Source organism: Galleria mellonella, unplaced genomic scaffold (assembly GCF_026898425.1).
Source record: "Galleria mellonella isolate WM207_F2 unplaced genomic scaffold, CSIRO_AGI_GalMel_v1 utg266, whole genome shotgun sequence".
Classification (NCBI taxonomy): domain Eukaryota; kingdom Metazoa; phylum Arthropoda; class Insecta; order Lepidoptera; family Pyralidae; genus Galleria; species Galleria mellonella.
In genome coordinates, this window is record NW_026442061.1 from 4,836,259 (window position 1) to 4,860,194 (window position 23,936).

General features: G+C 41.1%; 2 protein-coding genes across 6 annotated transcripts in view; both read left to right on the plus strand.

Annotated features, from left to right (window-relative positions):
- LOC116412909 (calpain-3-like) overlaps positions 1-19,386 on the plus strand; it is a 37,612-nt gene extending 18,226 nt beyond the window's left edge. The window contains exons 5-14 of one of the 5 annotated variants that reach the window (XM_052895168.1): positions 7,010-7,113; positions 7,436-7,585; positions 7,904-8,062; positions 9,247-9,645; positions 12,923-13,095; positions 13,181-13,550; positions 14,924-14,996; positions 16,137-16,190; positions 17,909-18,316; positions 18,398-19,386. In XM_052895168.1, coding sequence (XP_052751128.1) covers positions 7,010-7,113; positions 7,436-7,585; positions 7,904-8,062; positions 9,247-9,645; positions 12,923-13,095; positions 13,181-13,550; positions 14,924-14,996; positions 16,137-16,190; positions 17,909-18,316; positions 18,398-18,424 — 1,917 coding nt within the window. In that variant the 3' untranslated portion in view covers positions 18,425-19,386. Of the gene's footprint in view, positions 1-7,009; positions 7,114-7,435; positions 7,586-7,903; positions 8,063-9,246; positions 9,646-12,922; positions 13,096-13,180; positions 13,551-14,923; positions 14,997-16,085; positions 16,191-17,908; positions 18,317-18,397 lie in introns of all 5 variants that reach the window. The other 4 variants (XM_052895164.1, XM_052895166.1, XM_052895167.1 and 1 more) reach the window with 4 other exon arrangements.
- A 1,115-nt stretch (positions 19,387-20,501) lies between these two features.
- On the plus strand, positions 20,502-21,954 carry LOC113520150 (uncharacterized). Its single transcript, XM_026905412.3, has one exon. The coding sequence runs from the start codon at positions 20,862-20,864 to the stop codon at positions 21,933-21,935; it is 1,074 nt and encodes a 357-aa protein (XP_026761213.3). The 5' UTR covers positions 20,502-20,861; the 3' UTR covers positions 21,936-21,954.
- The last annotated feature ends 1,982 nt before the right edge of the window (positions 21,955-23,936 follow it).

Sequence of the window (23,936 nt, forward strand, 5' to 3'; positions counted from 1 at the left end):
TCCTCAGGAATGGAGGAGTATCATGGGCGAAACAATATACTCTGTTATGTCCATGATACTGCACATGTCTATAGGCGACGGTTACCACTTTCCATCACGTGGGCCGTCTGCTTGTTTGCCATTCTAAGTTGTATAAAAAATACTCTTTATTGCGCCCTCCTCCCGAATACCATATACATGCATACTTCGCTCTCTACATTCACAATCCTTTCTAATATAAATATGAAAGTTAGTTAGTTTTGTTTAATGGCTACTTTATAACGCCTTAACGGCATTACGAATCACTATGAAATTTGGTATAAACGTACCATATGGGAGAAGGCTATAAGCTACTTTTCATCTGAGGCAATGAACACACCCGTGTCACGCGAACCATGTCGCCAATAAAAGCTAGTATTTGATAAACGGCGACAACATCCCAAAGGTTGACCACGAGACAATGCTATATAGTACTAAGTCCGCCTTTTGTACCAGACATTTTTTTGTAATAAAGGATAAATAAATAGATAAACGTCAGCATGTCGTAATGCGCGCCCTGGGCAGGCGGGGTGCCTTTACCATCATCACCGTAAGGAAACATCCGTGCAAGCGTTACGGAATAACAACAACGCAGTAAACGTGCGCGTACACGGCACGCCTCTTCATTATCACTCGCCGTTTTTAGGGATTTAACTCTTGCCGTAACTTTGTGACCTATTTGCAACCTACTTAAGAAAGAAGAAGGTTCTCAGATCTTTGATGATGTCTTTTTTTTGTTTGTTACCTCATAACTCCGTCAGTTTTAAACCAATTTATAAAATTCTTGTTTTATCTGCAATAAAATAGTTTTGAGACTTAGACTAGTGTTGAAATTAAACTTCTGTTATGTGCGCCTAGTAAATAAAATAAAATAAAAATAACTGGTTTTGTCCCAATTGAAGTCTGTTTTATTTTTTGTGGAACACAATCTTTATTTTATTTGAAAAACAAACAGCACAATGATCATAAAATACAAGTAGTCAGTAATCAATAAAGTTTCTACTAATAACTATTGCGCACAGAGCATACAATAACTAAGGTTCGATATACAGCAGTAAAAAGTATTAAGATGTAAATACATACGGTCACATTGTAGTGTTCATACTATCATCAGTATACTTTTTGTACGTTACAATCGAGTCACTGAATATATCAACATTGGATAATAATTCATTACAGTTGGTACCAACACGAAATACACATGTAATTACAGTATATCTTGTCTTCTATTTATACATTTTTTGATAAATGTAGTGAGAAGTGTGAATAAATTAAGAACCTGGAACAAACATAGATATGAGATTGTTATTGTGCGCATGGGAATACGGCAACGAGGTTATGAGACGCATACAGTTAGAAGTGGGGCTGCCAGTAGGTGTCTATACTAGCTCCCAGCCAGCAGACAGCAGCCTACGAGCATACGAGCAGCTGTATGCGCGTGTCTATTGCATACTTATTGCAACTGTAAAAAGTTAATAAGGACTAATGTGAAACTGAGGTTCGTGTGTTTTTTTATGCAACTTACAATGACGAACAAGCTGACGGCCCGTATATGTATATTGTCCACTCTAAGGGACACAATACATTTCTTTATATTTAATTTCATCATCATGATCGTCATCATCATAAACTGCCACGAGGAACGGTCCCAAGCCACCTGCATTCTATATCTTTTTTTTTTTTTTTTTTTTTGAAGCCCATTCTGAGGTGTTATTTTCTAAAATAAATATTTCTATTTAACATAAATACTACCTATAATTATTGAAATAACAAAATATTACTTAATTCAATATAACATTAAAAAATTTAAAAATATATATATTTAAAGATAGAAAATTTCTTTGAGAGATAGTCGCCGTCGCCGTCTTTCTTTCTTTGTTATATTTCTTATATTTTATTTATAGAATTTTATTAACCAGTAAAATATGGCACAAAAGGCGTACTTATGCTAATGAATTTCCCTAGCAGCCACCTCAAAAAAGCCGACGACACGCCTGCAATTTCTGTAATGTTGCGGGTGCCTTTAGGCGACGGTAATCACTTACCATCAGATGAGCAGCACGCTCGTTTGCCTCCTATGTTATTAAAAAGTGAAATTGAACATTTCCATAAAAAAAAAAACATTTGTTGGAATGCAGTAATAAAATTTTATATATTCCATAGTAATACCAAGTTATAAGCAATAGTACTAAAGTACAGTATGGACACTCCCAGCCGCCCGCTGACCTCACCCCCTCTCAAATACACTTCAGCACCGAACTCTGTTTTCCCGCACTAACCGTAACTACACACGCACACATTGTCTCATGTGCAGAAGTTATTTGTTTCCGTAGTTGCGACGAGATCGAGGCGTTTTTGTATAGTTTCCGGGTTGTGGTCATACAGTACGTCCAGATATTAAATTAGTATAGGAGTTTCAAAACGTTTTGTCGTTTTTGAATTCTAAATTTACAAAATGCCTGCCTTATGTAGGTATACCATCAGTCACTGATATATTATCAGTAGCATGTTGATTTTATTCTAAATCATGAAATTTATTAAAGCTGGCGTAAAACAAATCAATTATATGTATGTAGGTGGACATTGTATGGTTACATTAATGAGTCGCAACACAGCCCACATGGTAATTAATGTACAGTTGCGACACTGGGCCACATTTATTCTATGACTAAACTATAAATGCTGGCCGCGAGCGTTGGTGTGCCGCTCGTGTGCTCGTGTGCTCGTGTGCTCGTGTGCAGCAAATACGATGTCGTGGTGAGACGCTGACGTCGAGCACTGACTCTAACTATATCGATACTAGTATGTGGAGCGGCAGCGACGTCGTATCAGTATATAGTGATATTATAGGTGTCATAGACAACACCTTGTCAGGTCGACCTTCTCGCGGTTCCCCCTGGAAATTGTCGTGTTTTATTCCAAGTGAATTCATCACGATAGGCTAAGTTAGCATCGTCGATTCGTGCAAGTTAGTGCGGCTCTACGTATTTGTTTCTAAAAAAATAGAAATGTCTACTAAAAGTACCGAAGTTGCTATTCGCGAGTTAACTAAAACAGTGCTTTCACTACAGAGTAAAGTTTTATCACTCGAGAAAGTTATTATTGACCAATACAAGCTAATTAAAAATCTAATCGGTGATGAAAAAGTTTCGTCGAAATCTATTATTAGTGATGGTGAGGGTAGCTCGACATCGGAGACTGGGCTACGACCAATCCGTGAAGCTCGTATTCGTGCGTCATCAGCAATTGCAGGTGCTACAAAAAAGGCAACAATGCGAAACAATACGGATCGGGCAACGACGTCAACAGGTGGACCTCCTACTCCGTGTGCCCCATCGACGCCCGATAATAACCACGAAGCTATAGTTACGTTGACGAGTGACACTGGGGCTGAGGCAACGGACAGCGCGCGAGAATGGATCGAGATAAAACGACCGCGTACTCGACGCTCGCTCGTCAACGTTACTCGTGGTACGGCCATCCCTACTGACAATAATATTACTTTGTCGGCTGCACAGCGGAAGTCATATTTACATTTATATTATGTGAAAATCGGCACTACAGTTGAACAGGTTAATGAATATCTCCGAACCATTTGCCCGGGAGATAACTGTTCTGCCGAAGCGCTGAAGTCGCGAGGAGATTATGCGTCATTTAAGTTATCTGTGCCTACAAAACATCTAGATAAGTACCTAGCATCTGAAAATTGGATAGAGGATGTCTACATCAGACCTTGGCGTAGTGGATTTCGCAAGAAAATCGATGATACCGCCCAAGTATAAACACCACAAAATTGTTTATCAAAATGTTAGAGGACTACGTTCTAAATTACATACTTGTAAGTTATCAATACTCAGTGAATCAGCTGACATATATGCGTTAACGGAAACATTTTTAATTAGTAGTATATTTGATGCGGAAGTGTTCCCCGACGGTTATACCATAGTACGCCGAGACCGTCCAAATAATGCCGGTTGGGGTGGAGTGCTATTAGCAGTACGTTCGCATTACAAAGTCCAACAAATATTAAACATTAGTGGGTACACGGAGCAGATTGAAATAGTGATGGCACTTGTCACATTGAAATCTAAAACAATTGTATTCAGTGTTGTTTATATACCGCCTAACTCGAATGATGAAAAATACTTAAATACGTTTTTAGTTTTAGAGAATGTAATCGCAAAATATTCAAATTTGGATGTCGTCATACTGGGCGACTTTAACTTAAATTCCTGTAGCCAAAATGTTATTCTACAATATAGTTATTTGCTTGCTTTTTGTAAATTGAATCAATATAATGTAACAAAAAATAAATATGGTAACATTCTAGATTTAGTGTTAAGCAATCTGAGCAGTGAATATGTACAAATGTATGAGGATGTGAAACCGCTAGTGCCGGCAGATGCACATCATCCACCACTCGGCATCTACCTCGCGATGCCGCGTTCGCGGCACGCGGGTCCGCGCGCTTGTACCTTTCGGTCGCATGAATCAGTCACTGAGTGGAATTTTAAAAAATCGAACTTACATTCACTATATGAATCGATAGCTTCGGCAAGGTGGAATCAGATATTCACTTGTGACGATGTTGATGTAGCATTGAATTATTTTTATGATATATTTCACTCGTGTTGTTTAGAATCTAATGTCCCTATTAAAAATTTTTGCAGTAATTATAAATATCAATATCCGAGATGGTATACGAAAGAAATTATAGAAAATATAAAAAATAAGTATTATCACTTAAAAAAGTATAAAAAATATAGTAAAGAATTCAATAGAGAAATGTTTAAATTTTATCGTCAGCGTACAAAAGAATTAATTAGGATAGCTTATCAAAATTTCATCACGCGAACTGAGGTTAATATAAAGAATGATCCGAAAAGTTTCTGGGAGTTTATACGAAATCAACGTTCTAATAGAAGGGGCCAAGACCTATACGATCATGATGGGGAAGTGGTGACTGGGATAGATGCTGCAAATGCATTTGCAAAACATTTTAAATCGAGTTTTTTAGACGATAAACCTGTCTTATCTGGCAATCTGGCTGAAAGCAAGGCAAGGTGTTCCCAACTCTCTGCTCGCGTCGCTATAGAGAATATAACGCTAACCGACCTGCAGCGAGCAGTAAAACGATTGAGGGTGGGGACATGCATTGGGCCTGACGGTATACCGTCATTTATTATTAAAGATTGCATAAGAGTTTTAGAGGAAGCGCTCCTACATATAATGAACTTGGCTATCACAACAAGTACCTATCCGCAGCTATGGAAAGTGTCCAGGGTTATACCTATACCCAAGGATGGTTCTAAATCCCAAATTTCAAATCATAGGCCAATTGCTGTACTTCCAGCTTTAGGAAAATTATTTGAATCCATTTTAAACAGACTTATTTCGGTGCAAGTCCAGCCTCAATTGACAGACTGTCAGCATGGATTCAGACCTGGTAGGTCGACTACTACTAATCTGATAAACTTTGTTGATTATACAGTTACTGAAATGGATCATAATAGACAAGTAGACGTGACATATTTTGACTTCAAAAAAGCATTTGATCGCGTTCACAATGATATTTTATTAAAAAAGTTCTCAGAGATAGGATTTACACCTAAACTTTTAAAATTATTTATTAGTTATTTTTCCGATCGCTCGCAATACGTCCAATTACATGGTTATCGATCTGAATCCTATGTTACCGTGTAAATGACTCCGGAGTAAGCCAGGGTAGTACCCTGGGTCCATTGCAGTTCCTAATTATGATCAATGACTTGCCAGATGTTGTTAACACTGCTCAGTGTCTCATGTTTGCTGACGATGTGAAGCTATTCATGGCTATCGGAACCATGGAAGACTGTGTAACTCTACAGCGAGATATTGACAACGTTGTGGCATGGGCTGGACATAATAACTTGGAATTTAATATTTCAAAGTGTAAATCGGTCACATTCACGCGGTCTCGTGTTCCCCATTCTTATGTCTACAATATATCTGGTACGCCGCTTGAACGTGTGTCACAAATACGCGATTTAGGCCTTACGCTGGACACTGCTTTAACTTTTAATAATCATATAACCATCGTTTGTAGTCGTGCATATAAATCGTTAGGTTTTGTGATAAGACAGTCGGCACAACTTCAAGATAAAGGTGCAATATTATTATTATATTATTCATTTGTACGAAGCATTTTAGAATTCAATTCAATTATTTGGAACCCTCATGAAACAAAATACAAGATAATGATAGAAAGAGTTCAGAGGAAATTTGCACGTGTTCTATATAGTAAACTTTACGGCTACTATCCTTATTTGTACCCATCACTGTTCGTATCCGGTATGGTAGGTCTAGACACGCTCGAGGTAAGGCGAAAGTGCAATTTGATGATGCACTATTATCAGTTGCTCAACGGCGGAATAGACAATCCTGTAACTCTTAGCCGTTGTTCTTTGTACGCACCCCAACGCTGCATGCGATTGCGTGCTTGTAGACTACTATCGGCACCGCCGGTTCGTACCTGTACTGCTCAGTTTGCTCCCACGTATCAGGCTATTTCTCTGCTCAATTCTCTGATTGCTCAGCAGCCAGATATTGACATATTTAATTACAAAAGAAGTATATTTTTAAAATGTTGTACAAAATTTGTAAGTTTGTGAAATAAAACTTTGGCTCACTACACGTTTTGGGAAACTGTAAGTGTAGTGAGAAATTTTCAAATAAATAAATAAATAAATAAATAAACTGACCTGTCTTTTTACTGCTATCTATCATCCCTCACTGATGCCCCGCTAGCGTGTACCGTTAGCGCAGCCGGGTTACTATTCCATTATCATTCATTTAAAAAAAAAGTGCCATAGCCACAGAGTATATCCACGATATTATTCATGTTTATCGGCAACGAATATCATCTTAGACAGATTATAAACTCGCTCGTTATATAAGTCGTACAAATAAAATTCGCGTGAATGTAATTTAAAAGGCCCGTCGTGTCGTCCAGGAGCTGTGCCCGAGGCCCACCTTCCTCGGCGACGAGAGCGTGGAGCGCGCGCCCGACGACCCCGACGTCACGGCCGCACACTTCGACGAGGAGTTCGCGGCTCGGTGAGGGCGCCACTCTCATTCACTCGTACACGTGTAGTTCTACATCTGACCGCAATTGTTCCAGGAACTATGGCCTCCACTGAGACAATAGAACTAATGTGACGACAAACACTTTTTAATTTGTTTTTGTGGACAGGGTACTTACTTTCCTTTTTCTGTACACACTTGTTAATATACGAAACTTCCTACACTGCCTGCGTCGTTATGTCCGTCATATTTCCAATTTACTGGATCAAACCGGTGAACACGTAAGTACAGACCGCCACTGGCGGGTTCGAGCAGGCTGGCGAGGTTGTACGTGGTAGTGTGTGTGCGGGCGCAGGTGGCGCGTGGCGGACGGCGCGGCGGGCTCGGGCGAGGCGGCGGACGCGGCGCTGCGCGGCGCGGCGGCCGCGCTGGCGCTCACGCCGCGGCTGCTGGCGCGCGTCGCGCCGCCGCACTCCTTCCGCGCGCGCTACTCCGGCGCCTTCAGGTACCCACCGCGCCGCCACACGCCTTCTATTAGTAGCGGCCCCGTCATGTCGGCCGAGTCGCTCGCTAACGCCATCCTAGCTGTAAAATTAACACTGGCCGACCAGCCGGCCGCGAACCGCGTCCCCGCTTGTCTTCGCTTGTACTGTAACCCTATAATTTCGAACGCTCCGAGTGCCCTGGGAGTATATCGCAACGCGCTACCCGTGCGAGCTCTCGTCCGGTAGACGAGCAGCGTTTTTGCATTTTGCTGTTTTAAAAATATGCTAGCCGACCGGTGTGCCGGGAGCGTTTATGTCGTTCTATTTTATGAGTGCAGCAGTGATCGCGCGCACAGGTTCAACTTCTGGATATTCGGCGCGTGGCGCGAGGTGGTGGTGGACGACCGGCTGCCGACGTGCAGCGGCCGCCTGCTGGGCTCGGCGCCCGCGCACCACACCGACTTCACGCTACCGCTGCTAGAGAAAGCCTACGCCAAGTAAGTTATCAGCACGACGTCACCACTATCGATGAAAAAATATCTCATACCCACAGTGCGATACGAGTAGATAAATACAACAACTGCATGATCGTACTCATAGTACGATCTCGGACTCGAGGGTCGATAGAGTTTTTCACGTACATGCAGTTGCCATTATAATTGATAGGACGATTTAGCAACATAGGAATTGATACAAAATATCACCACCGATATGTAGTTATGCGTCACATTAAATTTACTAGTTCAATATTTAAAGAATTGGACTCCAGTAATAAACTCTTTGTTATTTACTTTTAAAGGAGAACTAGGGTTATACTGGTTTATATAAAATGGTATAGGATTACGAGTAAGTACAAACTAAGTCACTAACAATTTCTCACAAATATTAACAAAATAGTTTATGAAATTGAAGGCGTTGTTATAGGATAAATAAGGAAGATCAAAAGGAAAACAAAAACTAAATGTAAATTCTTAAATGAAATGTGGTTTTAAAATGAATATGATATGCGCAATCAACAGTTTACGAAGTGCTCGCACAAGTACACTATAGTACATTACTGCAGCGGCTAGCAACTGAGGCAATGATGAACGAACGTGCAAATGTGGGTCGAGGCATAGCCGAGGCACACATACGTGAGTCCATCAACGCCTAGTTGTGGCCAAGGCTTGTATATTACTTTTCTCAAACAATGCGTGGAAATCAAAAACATAATTTTACTTTTTAAGTTCAATTACGAATAACGAACAATAATAATTTTTCACGCGCCATAATGTTCCTTTGTTTTTTTTTTCAATAAAAAGCTTTTTAATTGCAAGCCAGCTCGAAATTTAAATAAAACCTTTTATTAGTTACCTCCTTGGTAGCCTTGTTTCGAAGTAAAAGGTCATTCCATTTTTAAATTACAGGCCGGATATGATTTTACATAGTAATTTATCTGGCCGCAAAACACGACAGATATGGATTTTCATACAATTTTTGCTAGCCGCTGCCCGCATATATCTGGCCTGTACGGCAATTTTGATTTATCTCGGAGAAGATTGTCAAAATAATGCTCACATTTCCAAGCATGTTTTAGAAAAGTATATCCCGCTGATATAATATTATGTAAGAGGAGGGATTGCCGTCGGGTGGCCCGCGCCATCGGCCGCGCGACGATGTAGGCGCGTATAGTTGGGTGCAGTGCGCGGTGTGCAGTGTGGCGTGCGCGCAGGCTGTACGGGTCGTACCGGGCGCTGCGCGGCGGCAGCACGGCGCGCGCGCTGCAGGACCTCACGGGCGGCGTGGTGCAGAGCTTCTCGCTGCGCCAGCAGCCGCGCGCGCTCACCTTCCAGGTGCTCAACTCAGCCGTGCCGCGCTCCACGCTGCTCGTGGCCACGGGCGGCGCCTCCTCGGCCGCGTCCGCCGCCGTCACCGGGCTGGCGCGCGTGCGCGGCGCCGCGCCCGCCGACGGCGCGCTCGTGCGCCTGCGCGCCGTCGGCGGCGCCGCGCCGGCCCCGCGCTCCGCCCGCGCCTGCCACGCGCTGCCCGCCGCCGACCGCGATCTGCTCGAGCAGCGCGCCGACCACCCTGACGACTACTGGTCAGTATATTTTTTATTACATTTTAAAATTTCTCCCCATATCGCAGTATACTACTACTCCGACTCGCCCTCTCGATCTGTCCTGGCCCCTCGTCCCGATACCAGAAGATGGATCTCGGCAGAACCGTGCCGGACCGCCGGCGTCAGTCAGGGCTGGGCGGCAGACCTACATAGGTACTCTAAGCGTACTGTATCTCCTGATTTAACACTTTCATATCCCGTTCTACTCACATCTCCATTTTCACTACGACTGACCTAAGGTAATAAATGAATATAAAGAACGGTTTTTAAAAGCAAACATCCAATAGGTAGATAAATATATTTGTACGAAGGTTGACTTCTAAGTTGTGTTGTTTGAAATAAGTATAGACAATCTAATACCATTTATTGTTTTTCAAAGAATACTCCGCGATATTTAATACACTTTTGTATGCGTACAAACTAGTTTTTAAAACATTTATACCACTTCGAAGTAGGGGTAGTCAAAATGGCCGATTTGTATGCGTCATCGACTTCTTCAGGTGAGCTAAAACGTTGACCACGAAGACTGCTTAATTTTGGGGAACGTAAAAAAATCTTTAGGGCTTAAGTCATAGCTGTAAGGCGGATGATCTAACATTTCGACATTTTAAGTGCTCAAAAACATCTTTGTTCGGCGGGCGATGTGCGAACTCACATTGTCATGGTGCAGTATTATATTAGGGCATATGCGACGTCTTGAAATATTTATTCGAAATTCGGTGATGACTTATGGAAAACAAACAGTGGTATACCAGTCAGCGGTAACCGTCTTGCGATGTTCTAATACAATTGTGGAGACATGACCACCCTTTGCCACAATCGAGGCGACCATTTTTTTCGAAGTGCTCCGTGAGCGTATGACTTTGGTCGATTTTGACTCATCCTGGAAGACTCAGACAAATGACTGCTGCTTAGAATCTGGATCGTAAGCATATATCCAAGACTCGTCATCACTAACTATATCATAAACATGCTTTAACTCTCCTCGGTTAAATCGCTGCAGAATTGTGTGACACCAACTAACACAGGCTGTTTTTTGGTCGTCGCTAAGCAAATGTTGTATCCAATGAGAGATCAACTTTCTTACACCAAGTTCTACGTGCAGGATTTTTTTGGACAGGGGTCCCTGAAATGCCCACGAATGCCTCTTTTTCACGGTATGTTGGTATGTCGCACGGCTTCAATAATCTCTTGTGCATAGCGGTTTTTGAACGACTTTCACGTGGCTTGTCACTGAGGCTAGAGTGCCCATGTTGGAATTGTAAATACTAGCGTTCTACAGTCCAAAGACATGGTGCTGCATCACTAAACACAGAATTGATCTCTTCAGAGCACTAAAGTCGCGATAATCCCCTTTGAAAGTTGTAGAAAATTCTCGCACGCAAATTTTCCTTAGATATTTCCATTTTTACCAGATTGCTGACTACCGTGTGGACCCAACATAAAATGTCACCCTTGCCTTTCCCGTGGGTCTCGTAAGAGGTAACTAAGACGCCCATCTTAAACCATCACCAAAAACCTAACTGCGCCTGCCAACCCGCCTGCCTAGTGCCTGCGTGGCAACTACTGACAAAACCCCTGCATGAGAAAGGCTTATGTTCAACAGTAGTCAGTTAACGGTTGATATGATGATGCCAGAGTGATTCTCGTTCAATTTAAAATAACCCTAAATATATCATAGCGTCATTTTTGTCAAATAATTAATAATAATAAATAAAATAATTTTTCTCTAAACTAAGCAGTGCTACTACCATGCGTAGATACTAACTAGACTTTCTCAACTGGACGCCAAGAGAGACGAAATAGAAACTCGACTACCAGCAGCAAATTATTATAATTATAACAGCGGCGGAGTGCTCGCATGCCCGCCGCGTGCTAGTAGAACCTTTACTAAAAAGATTGGCTATGTGAGCCGCATCCGAGCACACTAACGCCAACAACAGATATCTTAATGACCCCCTATGTAGACAATTAATTACATTAATCACAGCAGATTCAAAGCGGTCGCCGTGACCGAAAATGGTCAGGACTCATCGCATCATCGCATCATTACACTAACTAGACAGCCGACTGTTTTTACAAATAGCTAGCCTTCTTTATATGTACGTGCATCGTCTTTGTAAATATATTATCATAATTTACTATGTATGTATCATCTATGTACAATATTTATTACGTATGGCGTAGAAGGTGTGAACTCTAATACTTCCCGCTTCGAAATATTGTTTCAAGGTGTAATATTATTATAAATAACGAAGTTATAAGGCAACAAATATAAAAAATACACGCGTATTGAGAACTTCCTCTTTTTTTAAGTCGGTTGAAAATGTAATAAAACTTTTGCAACTATTGTTTTTTATGAAAGAGGTGCCTGGATGTTTCTATTTATTATAAATGGTTATTTTGATATAATGTAGTGTCGCCGGCGGGACCAATCCTTTTACCGTCTGACTCTAACCGGGCCCTATGCATTTCTTTTAATATGAGTAGTCGCGAGTCTCAGCCCAGTCCAGTACATGGGACGAGCGGGTCACAGTGCAACTGTGCGACCTACCTGCAATGTGTACAGTGCTGCGGCGTTATTTCCCACGCTCTAGATATATTATGAAGCTGTGGCCACTGCGGAGCAGGGGGGGGGGGAAGTATGCAAGCACCATACGTATTTCACCGGCATAGCATTGCTTGACAATCACACCATTTACTGCAATGCTCTATTAGTTCTGCCGAAACGGATCCTATTTTGATCGCTCGGTCATTTGTATACATACAGTGTAACAAATTGTGTTCGAATATATAATAATACAAAACTTACATTAATACTAATTTATTTTCTTTGCATACAAAACAGTAATGTGCCTAATCTTCAGAACCAAAACAAACTATTGTTTGCAATAAATTGCTAGTCATTCATATCTAATTATTTAACTGCGTAACAAGTTTAGTGAACAATCGGAACTAAGTAATGAATGCTCTAGCTCTCGTCCCAAACTATTTTCAGCTGGCATGGTTGGCCTTCCTGTCTAAATCACACGTTTTACGGTTAGGAAAGCTTTTCTTCTGACTGCGATTACAATATACGAAAAGGAAAAGGAATTATAATACTATAAAAATTATTATTATATAATTATTATAAGTATAAAAAGAAGATATTGCAACCAATGGGAGTTAGTCCCGCCTCGATGTCGTAATAATCGAGGGCACTGCTATATTTTGCGGAGCGATATGTAGTTGTAGTGAAGTGTGAGTATGGTGGCAGGTTGTCGTTCCCCGAGTTCACGCGGTCGTTCAGCCAGCTGGAGCTGGTGCACGTGGGGCCCGACGACTGGATGAGCGAGCCGGCGCTGCGCAGCAGGCGGCCCTGGCGCGCCGTGCTCGCGCGCCGCCGCTGGCGCCGCGGCTACAACGCCGGCGGCCCGCCCTCCTGCCGCGGTGAGTCCCGCCCCCGCCCGGCCTCACCTCGCCCCGCGCCACCCGCGCCACCAGCGCCCGCTCACGCCGCGCTCTCTGTGTGCAGAGACGACGGGCACCAACCCGCAGTTCCACGTGCAGATCCCGCACGCGGAGGCGGGCGGCGCGCGCAAGTGCCACGTGGTGGTGTCGGTGACGCAGCAGTACGCGGCCGCCGCGCCGCAGCGCCTGCACGCCATCGGTTTCGCCGTTTACGAGCTGCCGGCGGGGGCGGCGGCGGCGCCGCGCCGCGCCGGCCGCGCCGCACTGCACGCGCTGCGCGCGCTCGACGTGACGCACGAGTCGCGCGCGCGCGAGGTGGTGACGTTCTTCACGCTGCCGCCGGGCCAGTACCTGGTCGTGCCGCACACACGCCGCCCGCACACCGACGCCGCCTTCCTGCTGCGCATCCTCACCGACCACCACGCCGACGTCTGGTTAGTCGGCGCCGATGCCTTCCCACTGCATGTGAAACTTCGTCACTCATTAACGCTTAGAAGACTGAGCAGATTTTTAATTGCCACTCGCACGAATAGCCTCTCCTAGTTTACTAAATACAAACACTAGCGGCTTCGAGCACGTCGCTATCCGAGTACAGCAATCGTGTTCCCTTGGACACGTGGCAAACGAATCAATCAATGGAAATGTTATCGCTAGCGAGCTAGAGTAGAGTGTAACAAAATGTGACGGCGACATCCGGTGTCCCGCTACTAAATTGTGATGCTGATTTAATCTAGATGTTAACAGTTATTCCGATAATATCGTCAGTATTTGTAGGTAACTAGCTTTGACCCACAACTTCCTCCACGTAGCCGGCATATATTTACCGACTAGAGACAAAAACTAGCATAATTTCATAGTATGTAATTAGTTGAGCCGTCAAAGCGCTATAATAATCTATACTAATATTATAAAGAGGAAAACTTTGTTTGTTTGGTTGTAATGAATAGGCTCTAAAACTACTGGACCGTTTTTAAAAATTCCTTTATTTTTCCACCATTCGAAAGCTACATTATCCACGAGTAACATAGGCTAAATTTTATTTTGAAAACAAATAGGGTTCCGTAAAATATTTGGGTTTTTCGGACACAAGGTGTAAAAAATTTACCAGAAAAGTTACTTATTTTGTGTACGCTGCCTAAACTATAAAAGATAGAAGCATAAAATGTTCTAATTAATTATAGATCTTATAAATATCTCCAAAAAAGTCCGCGAAAGTGTCTATCTATGTCGAGTGAGGCACAACAACCATTTTTTTTATTTAAAAATCTTGATTTGTTTTGGACTACATTTAAACGCATTTATTTTACTCATGCTATTAATCCTTATCAAAATAAATTATTTCATCACTAAGTACAGTTTATGTAGATAATATTTGGTCTTTGAATGATTAATATTGGACCTTTTGTTTTGAAGTTATGGCGAAATTAAAATATAACGATTTTTTTTTATACAACTTAGAATAGCAAACAAGCTGTTTCAGTTTGAAGGGTGGGATATAGCAGTGAATTTACAGGGTATAGAGGAATAACACCTGAGTCCTTAGGAATGGCAACGCATTGGGAGTAATCAGTATACTCTGTTATGTCCATGGTACTGCTCATGTCTATAGGCGACGGTTACCACTTTCCATCAGGTGGGCCATCAGCTTGTTTGCCATTATAAGTTGTATAAAAAAAAGACGCAATATACAAAAATGCTTGCCTCAGAGATAACGCAAAGAGTATAGGGTTATTTAGTTCGGGCACTCACACACGTACAAGTAGGTATCCCTAGTTCCGCTCGTATCATAATTTAAATTTACCCCCAGGGAAGTGAATGAAGACAACATGATCATTCGCAATATTTCGGAGGAATTTCTGGATAACGAGGAAGCAATACCGGTAATATGTGTTTAATATTTCTTTTTTTACTACATTACTAATCTGGTGGAGGTTCTGTTATATATTGAAAAAAAGGAAAATGGAGGCATCAGGAAGGAGACGTTAGTAACGACTAGTGAAACTGGCTAGAGACAATATGTTTTTTATAATTAAGTATATTTTCAACTGACTTATAAAGGAAGGCGGTTCTAAATTCAGTTGTGTTTCTTTTTGTTTGTCACCTCATAACTCCTTCAGTTATAAACCGATTTGGAAAATTGTTAGTTTATCTGAAAGGGTATATTTACATATTGGTCCTGTAGGCATTTTATCAAAGTGGGTTCAATGGTTTAGTTTTGAAATCAAAATAACCGGCTTTGCTACAACTGAGTTGACTTTTTTGTAGAACATACATATATACATATATGTGCATAATACATTGTGAAAAAACCATAGCTATAAAGCTAACGACGATAGCTATAGTTATAAAATTTCAATATTTTTTTAGTTTTAATGTATGAAAATGAAATGGTACCCCTGCTTGATCTATCGGTCTACGCTGGCGGGGCACCAGTGAGGGATGATAGGGATGATAAACGAGGATGAAGTAGGTCAATTGGTTCATCGTGATAAATTCATCAAAAAATAACCATGAGGGTTTCCATTGGGAACCGCATCAATGTCGCTCTGTTTTTTTAATGAGTGAATATGAAGTGGTAACCCTGTCTACGCTATCGGTATACACTGGCGATGTATCAGTGAGAGATAACAGGTGAAGATGAATGCAGCTCAGTTGGCACATCGTGACCAATTCCACAAGAAATACCCACAATGGTTTCAAAGGGAACCGCGTGGAGGTCGACCTAATAGATTATATTGATCTTTTTTTCTCTCGCTGACATTGGTCTTCTTTTCCACTTTGGGTTTTCTGGAAGAAAACCCTTGCAGAGTTATGCTAGCCTTTGTTTGTTTTCCACTGTCATACATATTTCTGTATGTGTTATTAGTGCGTAGAGTGAAGTATAAATAAATAAATAAATAAGAGATGAACGTATTAGAGTATGTTGTTGTTATTAGAATACGTATGTACGTGTAATATAATAATACTAGATGTACCTAGTAACGAGTGGTACCTACTATACTGTGTGGTGCGGTGCGCAGGCGGAGCTGCGGGCGAGCGTGTACAAGCTGCTCGGCAAACGAGATGTCGAAGAGGTGAGCTCGTTTGAATACTTCTACTGTACATGTGCTGCTTCTGATTGCTTTTCACATGACGATATTTTATTTAATGTGCCTTAGAACGGCAAACAAGCTGACGGCCCACTGATGTTTATATGTTGTTTATACATATACTATAGCAAAATTGTAACAAAAACAAAATTTTACCAGTGTTAAATATTTATAGAAATTTATCGCATGGATATATGTATGCGATACTGAATCAAAATAACTGTTTTGCAGTTTTATTTATGTTATTGTGTACTATCGTTCCACGTAAAAATGGTTGAATTTGTAATGATGATTTTTTTTGTAGAACCAGGTCACTCAGAAAGTATTGCGAGAAAAAGTTTTTATGTATGTGAGACTGGCCAGTTATAATTTATTTAAAAAAAATCTTACTTATAAGTAAAAATAGGTACGTTCTAAATTCAAAACTTTCCTCCATATTTTTTGCGAACTAATTAAAATTACCGTGTCCCATCGAAAGATGGATTTGCGTCGAGAACATTTTCGCGCTAGGTTTTTTACGAGTACTATTTTAAGTGTCATCTGAAACCGGACGAATCGTACGATAGATTTCAAATGGCATTCATGGATGAAGGCCCTTCTAAGGCAACCGTGTATCGTTGGTATAATGAATTTAAGCGCGGTCGACTAACTTTGGGGGATGAAAAAAGAAGTGGTCGCCCATTGACGCCTATTACGGAAGAAAACGTGCTGGCAATGAAAAATTTGATCCAAGACAATAGACGAGTTACATACCAAGAACTTCAGTATATACTGCAGATTGGATCAGGAAGCCTTCATGAGATTCTACCCGTGCATCTACGGGTGCGGAGGACAGTTTCACGCTGGATGCCGCACAACTTCACTGATGTTCAGAAGCAGGCAAGGGTGGAATGGTGCTATGATATGGTAGATAAATTTGAAGCAGGTTCGTCTCGGCGTGTTTACGACATCGTTACAGGTGATGAATCCTAGATTTATCAATACGATCCAGAAACAAAGCGCCAGTTAACGATTTGGGTGTTTCAAAACCAATCAACGCTTACCAAAGTAAAGCGACCAAGAAGCGGGGGGAAGATTTTGATCGCGAGTTTTTTCAATTTGACTGGCTACTTGGTGTCAATTCCTCTATGAAACCAAAGAAGCATTAACGCCGCATCGTATACTGCTAAATGCTTGGCAGAAGATTTCTCTGTTGTGAGCAACGAGCGACCAAACACAGGGCTCCGCGGGCTATTGCTCCATCACGATAATGTGCCCGCCCACTCCGCAATCAAAACGAGGGACTTCCTAGACAGCATACCGGTTAAACTCCTGGGTCACCCTCCTTACAGTCCTGACCTAGCACTGCGTGACTTCCTCTTGTTCCCAAAAATAAAAAATCAGGTCAAAGGGATACAATTTTCGTCGGCGGATGATGCGCTCTCAGCGTTCGAGGTGTCTGCGGCGGACTGGAAAAAGTGTTTTGAAAACCGGTTCAGACGCACGAAATTGTTTATAGAGGCTGGCGGAGAGTACTTTGAAAGGATGTAATAAAAATATTGTACCTGTAGAACATTTTTTTAGTGCCGCAAAACTTTCTGAGGGTCCCGCGTATAATTAAAATCATTTCCTGCCGAGTAGACTTTCGTCCCTGCTAGAGGGAGAGGTAAAAATGTGAAAGGATGTACTAGAATCGGAATATAAGTGTGAGAGAATGGCGGCAGGTGGACGCGGCGCTGGTGCGCGCGGCGCTGCGCGCGGCGCTGGCGGCGCGCGCGTCGCCCGCGCTGTGCGGCGCGCTGGTGGCGCTGCGCGACGCGGGCGCCAGCGGCCGCATGCGCGCCGCCGACCTGCCCGCGCTGCTGGCGCAGGTGGCGGCGTGGCGCGCGGCCTGGGCGGCGCTGGCGGCGCCGGCGCGCGCGCTGTCCTCGTACCGGCTGCGCGCGCTGCTCTACGCCGCCGGCCTCACCGCCTCCAACAAGGTGCTCGAGTGCCTGGTGCTGCGCTACGCGACGCGCGCGCGCCTGTCCGCCGACGCCAGCCTGCTGGCGCTCGCGCGCCTGCACCTCGCGCACCAGCGCCACCGCGCGCTGCGCCGCCGCCTGCGCGACCACGCGCTCTCGCTCGAGGAGGTACGTCGCGCCAGCCACGCCCGCCCGCGTCCACACGCACACGCGCACACGACTGCACTCACCCACTCGCTATGTTTACAGATGATCCTGATGACCATCTACACGTGAGGGCGCGCCGCACGTCCGTCGCCGGGGCGACGAGGATGCGCACCCTACGACACTAAATTGTTGATACTCTGTTGTTGTTGATTCCTGATCGTTGAGTTTTATATACCTATTTATGTAGCTATTCGATAAAATTTGTCGGCCGCCGGTGTGGCTGGTTGCTAAAGAGCGTTGGCGGCGGCGACCCAGTATACGGCCAGCGATACGCGCGCCGCCACCCGCTACGTGTACCTACTGTTACTACCGCACCGGCTCGCGAGATAGATTGTAACATAAGGTACATTAGGTACACGAGTTCTTGTAAATAAATACCCTCTCAGTATTTATCTACAATACTTTGTTATATTGCTATGCAGCGACCAAAGAATTCACCCGCTCCACTAGACCGGATCATTCACAGTACAAAACTCTATTCAATAGATATTTATTTAACTTCTGAAGCCATCCTGGTTTCTCTTTAGAAGAGTATGAATTGTGATATAATTTTTAATGTAGAATATTTTTTTTAAAAATGTTTTGTTAAATTATTTATATATCTATTTGTAATCACGTATACTATTTCAATGAATACGGATCGAACATGTGCAATTTAATATAATATACTTAGTCCTTTAATGTAAATTTCTTTAGTCATAGAGCTACTACGTAGACAAGACGGATAGCTAGATACCGCGGACTGCCGCGCTAAAAGTCCGTAGCGCCAGACACTCGAGCCTCACTGCCTAGAGCGAGCATGTAATGTGCGCGTGCGCACCTGATTCACATTTAAACCGACAACGCACGAGAAAAACTAATCGAGTGTACTGTTGTCCTCCGAAACAAATACTAAATTAGTCGAACGCGCGGACATAACTACCTACCGGTGTAGGCTGCTCTTATAAAATAGTTTCCTTCAGGTCTTTTATTTTATAATGAAATTACCTATATTATTTTATACCAAATAAAATATACATAAATAATCAAAATTTGTTTTTCTTTAGTAAATTTGTACCTACTATTTCATACCCACCCCGAACACAGAAAGAAATCACGTCTACCGTAAGTAAAAAAAAAATCGACGAGGAAACGAGATACGCAGCGCCACCTACGAATTGCGGACGGAACCAGTCGCCTAAATCCAGTCGCTCCTGAATAATTTGAATATGTGTGCCCATGAATAATAGACGGTATCATGTACCATCTAGTCTACATGACATACAATTATAAATATACAAAGTGTTACCAGCAGTTTGTCAGACTTCAACTTTTATTGGTGTCCAATTACCAAGCGCATTACTGGTAACATGGCTTAGCGATATATCATATACTTAGGTCACACTTTAACTAGATCATCCTAAACATTATCGTAGTTAATCGTGACAAATTACTAAATAATAACAGGCTGGTCATACCTTAGATTATAAAGTATGTTTTACTAAGTCTATGAGCTATACTATGTCAATAGAACAGTACTAAAAACTACTGTGCTTACAATGTGTTAGTAGTAATACTAAAGACATTTTACTTAAGAATGTAGAAAATGTTTAGGGAAAAAACATCACAATTTTGACCACTGCCGGTCAAAATTATTGAAGAGTATCGGATCAATTATACTTGTGTAAAAATAAAAAAATGCAACTGGCAACCCTCTCCTTAATTTAATAATCAGCATTGTCAGAAAGTGTATTTTTTCATAATTTTGGCTAAAAATATTTATAGTAGCAATTTTTTTATATATGTAAGAATGGTAAACAAGCTGACAGCCCACCTGATGGGAAGTTCTGAGTACTATTTCTCTAGGAAAGTAGTAACCGTCTCCTATATGAATAGTACCATTTACGTAACAAGGTATACTGAAGAGTACAGAGTATATATGAAATTTTGGGAATTAGAAAATATTAGAGAAATTTTTGAAGAAAGGTGAAATAGGTTTGAAATGAAATAAGAAAATTTGGTAATTTTTTTTTTTGGCAGTATTGGTGGTTGAAAACAACCATAGAGCAGTATAAAATATATGTGTGAAAGTAATAAAACAGAAGACGGAATAAGACAAAATAAAAATTGAAAACATACAGAAGCGCGGTATTTTACAGTTACAGTTACAGTTCTACCTTGACGTTGAGCAGATGTTACGTAGTTCTTTCTTATAAATTATTAATTTTTATTGTCCATATTTATTGAATGTAATCTAAAGTAATCAGTACGGAGTTATACCTATACAATAAACGGAATTATACTATCACATATTGTTAAGAGGCTATAATTAATTGTAGCAATTAAGTGTCGTGTTTGTGACTGTGTTAAATATATAATAGCAATCTACCGCCCAATTTATGATAATAACATTTTAACTATCAAGTACCCGCATATTGAGTATTTTTGAGTAAGATTTAATTTATTAATAAAGATTACAGAGATACCTAGTAGTTTCTAAAGAAGAAGTACTTAGTTATTTACCGCAATGAAGTTTACTTGTTGCAAAACTGTATCGGAGAGCACTACCGGTTATATAGTCTGTACAAAGTGCAGGTTAAATTTTCATATCTCTTGCCTGTTTCCATCAGACATGAAAAAGGTTATTTCTGTTGAATATAGGAACACATGGATCTGTGTGGAATGTTTAGCAAAGAAGCCCAGAGTCCTAAAAAGTGACAATACACCTATAAGAGACTGTTCCAATTCTCAGCAGTCAGTCGTTAGCCCTGATAACATCACTATTCGTAGAGGCGGCGGAACTAGTGCGGTTGTTCTACAGGGAGAACCCCAACAGTTTTCTATAGATCTACTCGAAACTGTGCTCGACGCAAAAATTGCTAAACTTCAACAACATATGGAGACGGTGATAAAGGATACAATTGCGTCGGAATTAGGTGCCATTAAAAGTGAAATATCCACCTTAAAAGAAACCGTTTCATTTTTAAGTACAAGGTTCGATGACGTAATCAAACGTATTAGAACATTGGAGAATGACTCTAAAATTATAACATCAACAACAGCAAGCCTTGGAGAGTTGAAACAGCGTATAGACAGTCTGGAGTGTGAGAACAATAACAGAGAACAGTGGGCACGACGTTCGAACATTGAGATTTACGGAATCCCTGAAAAGAAAACTGAAAATTTGGTGCATCTGGTGCAAGATATCGCAGATCGAACTGGTTTTCAAATGGACGTTTCTAGGGATATTGATTTTGTCACCCGCGTCGCTCCAAGGATGAATTCATCTGGTGATAAGCGAATTAAACCAATCGTTTTAAGATTTTTGGCGCGTTACAAAAAGGACGACTTTTTGACACATTTGAAAAAACTTAAATTGAAAGCGTGCGATTTTGGTTTCAGTGGAAATAACAATAACATCTATTTTAATGATCACCTTACTAGTGTTAATAAGGGCGTCTTGCAGCGCGCTAAGGTCTTGGCCAAGGAGAGAAACTTTGCATTTGTTTGGGTGAAGAATTGTTCAATAATGGTTCGTCGTTCTGATACGAGTCCTGTCATACACATTTCTAATACTAAGGATTTAAACAAAATCAAGTAAGAACTAATACAATTTTATTGGAAGTGTGTATATGCTCGTTCCTGGCCAACATTGTTGTAACTCTATGTTTAATCATCTTATCCTTTAATGTTCGGTGTGCTTTAGCCTGGGGTCACCTATATTTTCAATATAAAAAACTCAATTTTGATAGTTTATGGGGTTTCTTGTTTGTGGTTATAAGTGTTTGCTCTCTCGAAGTCTCGGAATTACTAAATTTATTTTTATTTCTTGATTGTGTCAGTAGGATTGATATTAATGTTATTTTATATATGTTAAAAAATTACAATATTAGAAATGGCTAATGTTGATAAACTTAATGTTTATTATCAAAATGTTAGAGGGTTGCGTACAAAAACGAACGCGTTCTTCCGAAATCTGATGGAGGTTGACTTCGATGTTATTTGTCTTTCCGAAACTTGGCTATTGCCTGGATTGTATGACGCAGAATTGTTTGACATGAGATATAATGTTTATAGATACGACCGGGATTATTCTTCTAGAGGTGACAGTGTTGGGGGTGGTGTGTTAATCGCTGTTAATCGACGTATATCTGTACACAGTTTTTCCCCAATTTCTTTTCAAAATTCAGCGGCTGAAGCTGTAATGGTTTCCTTATCCCTTACTTTTGATTCAACATCCTGTGTAATGCATGTGTTTTGTGGCTATTTTCCGCATTGCCGTTTGCAATCCGATGCATTAATTCACTTCTTCGAAACCGTTTCGGATACTGTTAGTGCTTGTCCTTATGATAAATATTTAATCACTGGTGATTTCAACATTTCCTCAGCGAAATGGACTTCATCAGATTCAGTAAACTATCTAACGTTATGCGATTCAAATAATAATGATGTTAATATTGATACAATTAAAAATTTCTTAAATTATACAGATTTCAAACAATATAACGGTGTCCTAAATATTAATGGTAGACTGTTAGATTTGATCATTAGCAGTTCAGAATGTCTCGTCAAGCAATGCGTACAGCCACTCGTATCTCAAGATGCTCATCATCCGGCCTTGGAGATTCATTGTCTTAATATGCATTCTCACCCTTTGATTTCTGCCCCAGTAACTGTAAAATTGTATCATAGAGCTGATTATGAAGCAATAAATGAAGAACTGAATAATATTGATTGGACAGTTCTGTATGAGTGTAACGATATTGATTTTGCATTGTCCACATTTTATACAATGGTAAATCAAGTTATTTCTAAACATGTACGTGAGTTAAAGATTAAAAATGCTTCACGCCATCCCCCATGGTTTTCAAAAGCGTTAATTAAAATAATAAATGAAAAATTGAAGTTTCATAAACGATGGAAACTTTATGGTAGGTTAAGCGATTATGAATCTTTTAGTCTTTTACGTGAACGACAGAAACATGTTCAAATGAAATGTTATAATAAATTCATTGAGAATGCGGAAATAAATATTAAATTTAATAGTAAACATTTTTGGTCCTTTGTAAAATCCAAAAAAAAGTCATCTGACTTTCCCGATACGATGATTCTGGAAGGCGTTTCTAGCTCGAATGGTACGCAAATTTGTAATATGTTTAACTCATTCTTTCAGTCAGCTTTTGAACCCGCCATGCAGGATGTCCACAGGAGTCAATCCATACCATTATCTTCCAGTATTGACTGCAATTGTGTCTCACTAGACACCATTGAATTTTCTATTCCAATTGTTAAAAAATATCTGAAAAATTTAGATGTCAAAAAAAAACTGTGGGCCAGACGGTATCCCAGCTATATTCTTAAAAAATTGTAATCAATCTCTCTCCAATCCAATATGTTATCTGTTTAATTTATCTATGCGTACAGGAACTATGCCAGTTGAATGGAAGCGTTCATATATATATCCTATTCATAAATCCGGCGATAGGCACAACATACAGCAATACAGAGGTATATCCAAATTAAACATATTACCGAAGCTCATGGAAAAGATAATTTATGACGAAATTTTCCCAATTCTCAGACCAATAATTATTGAACAACA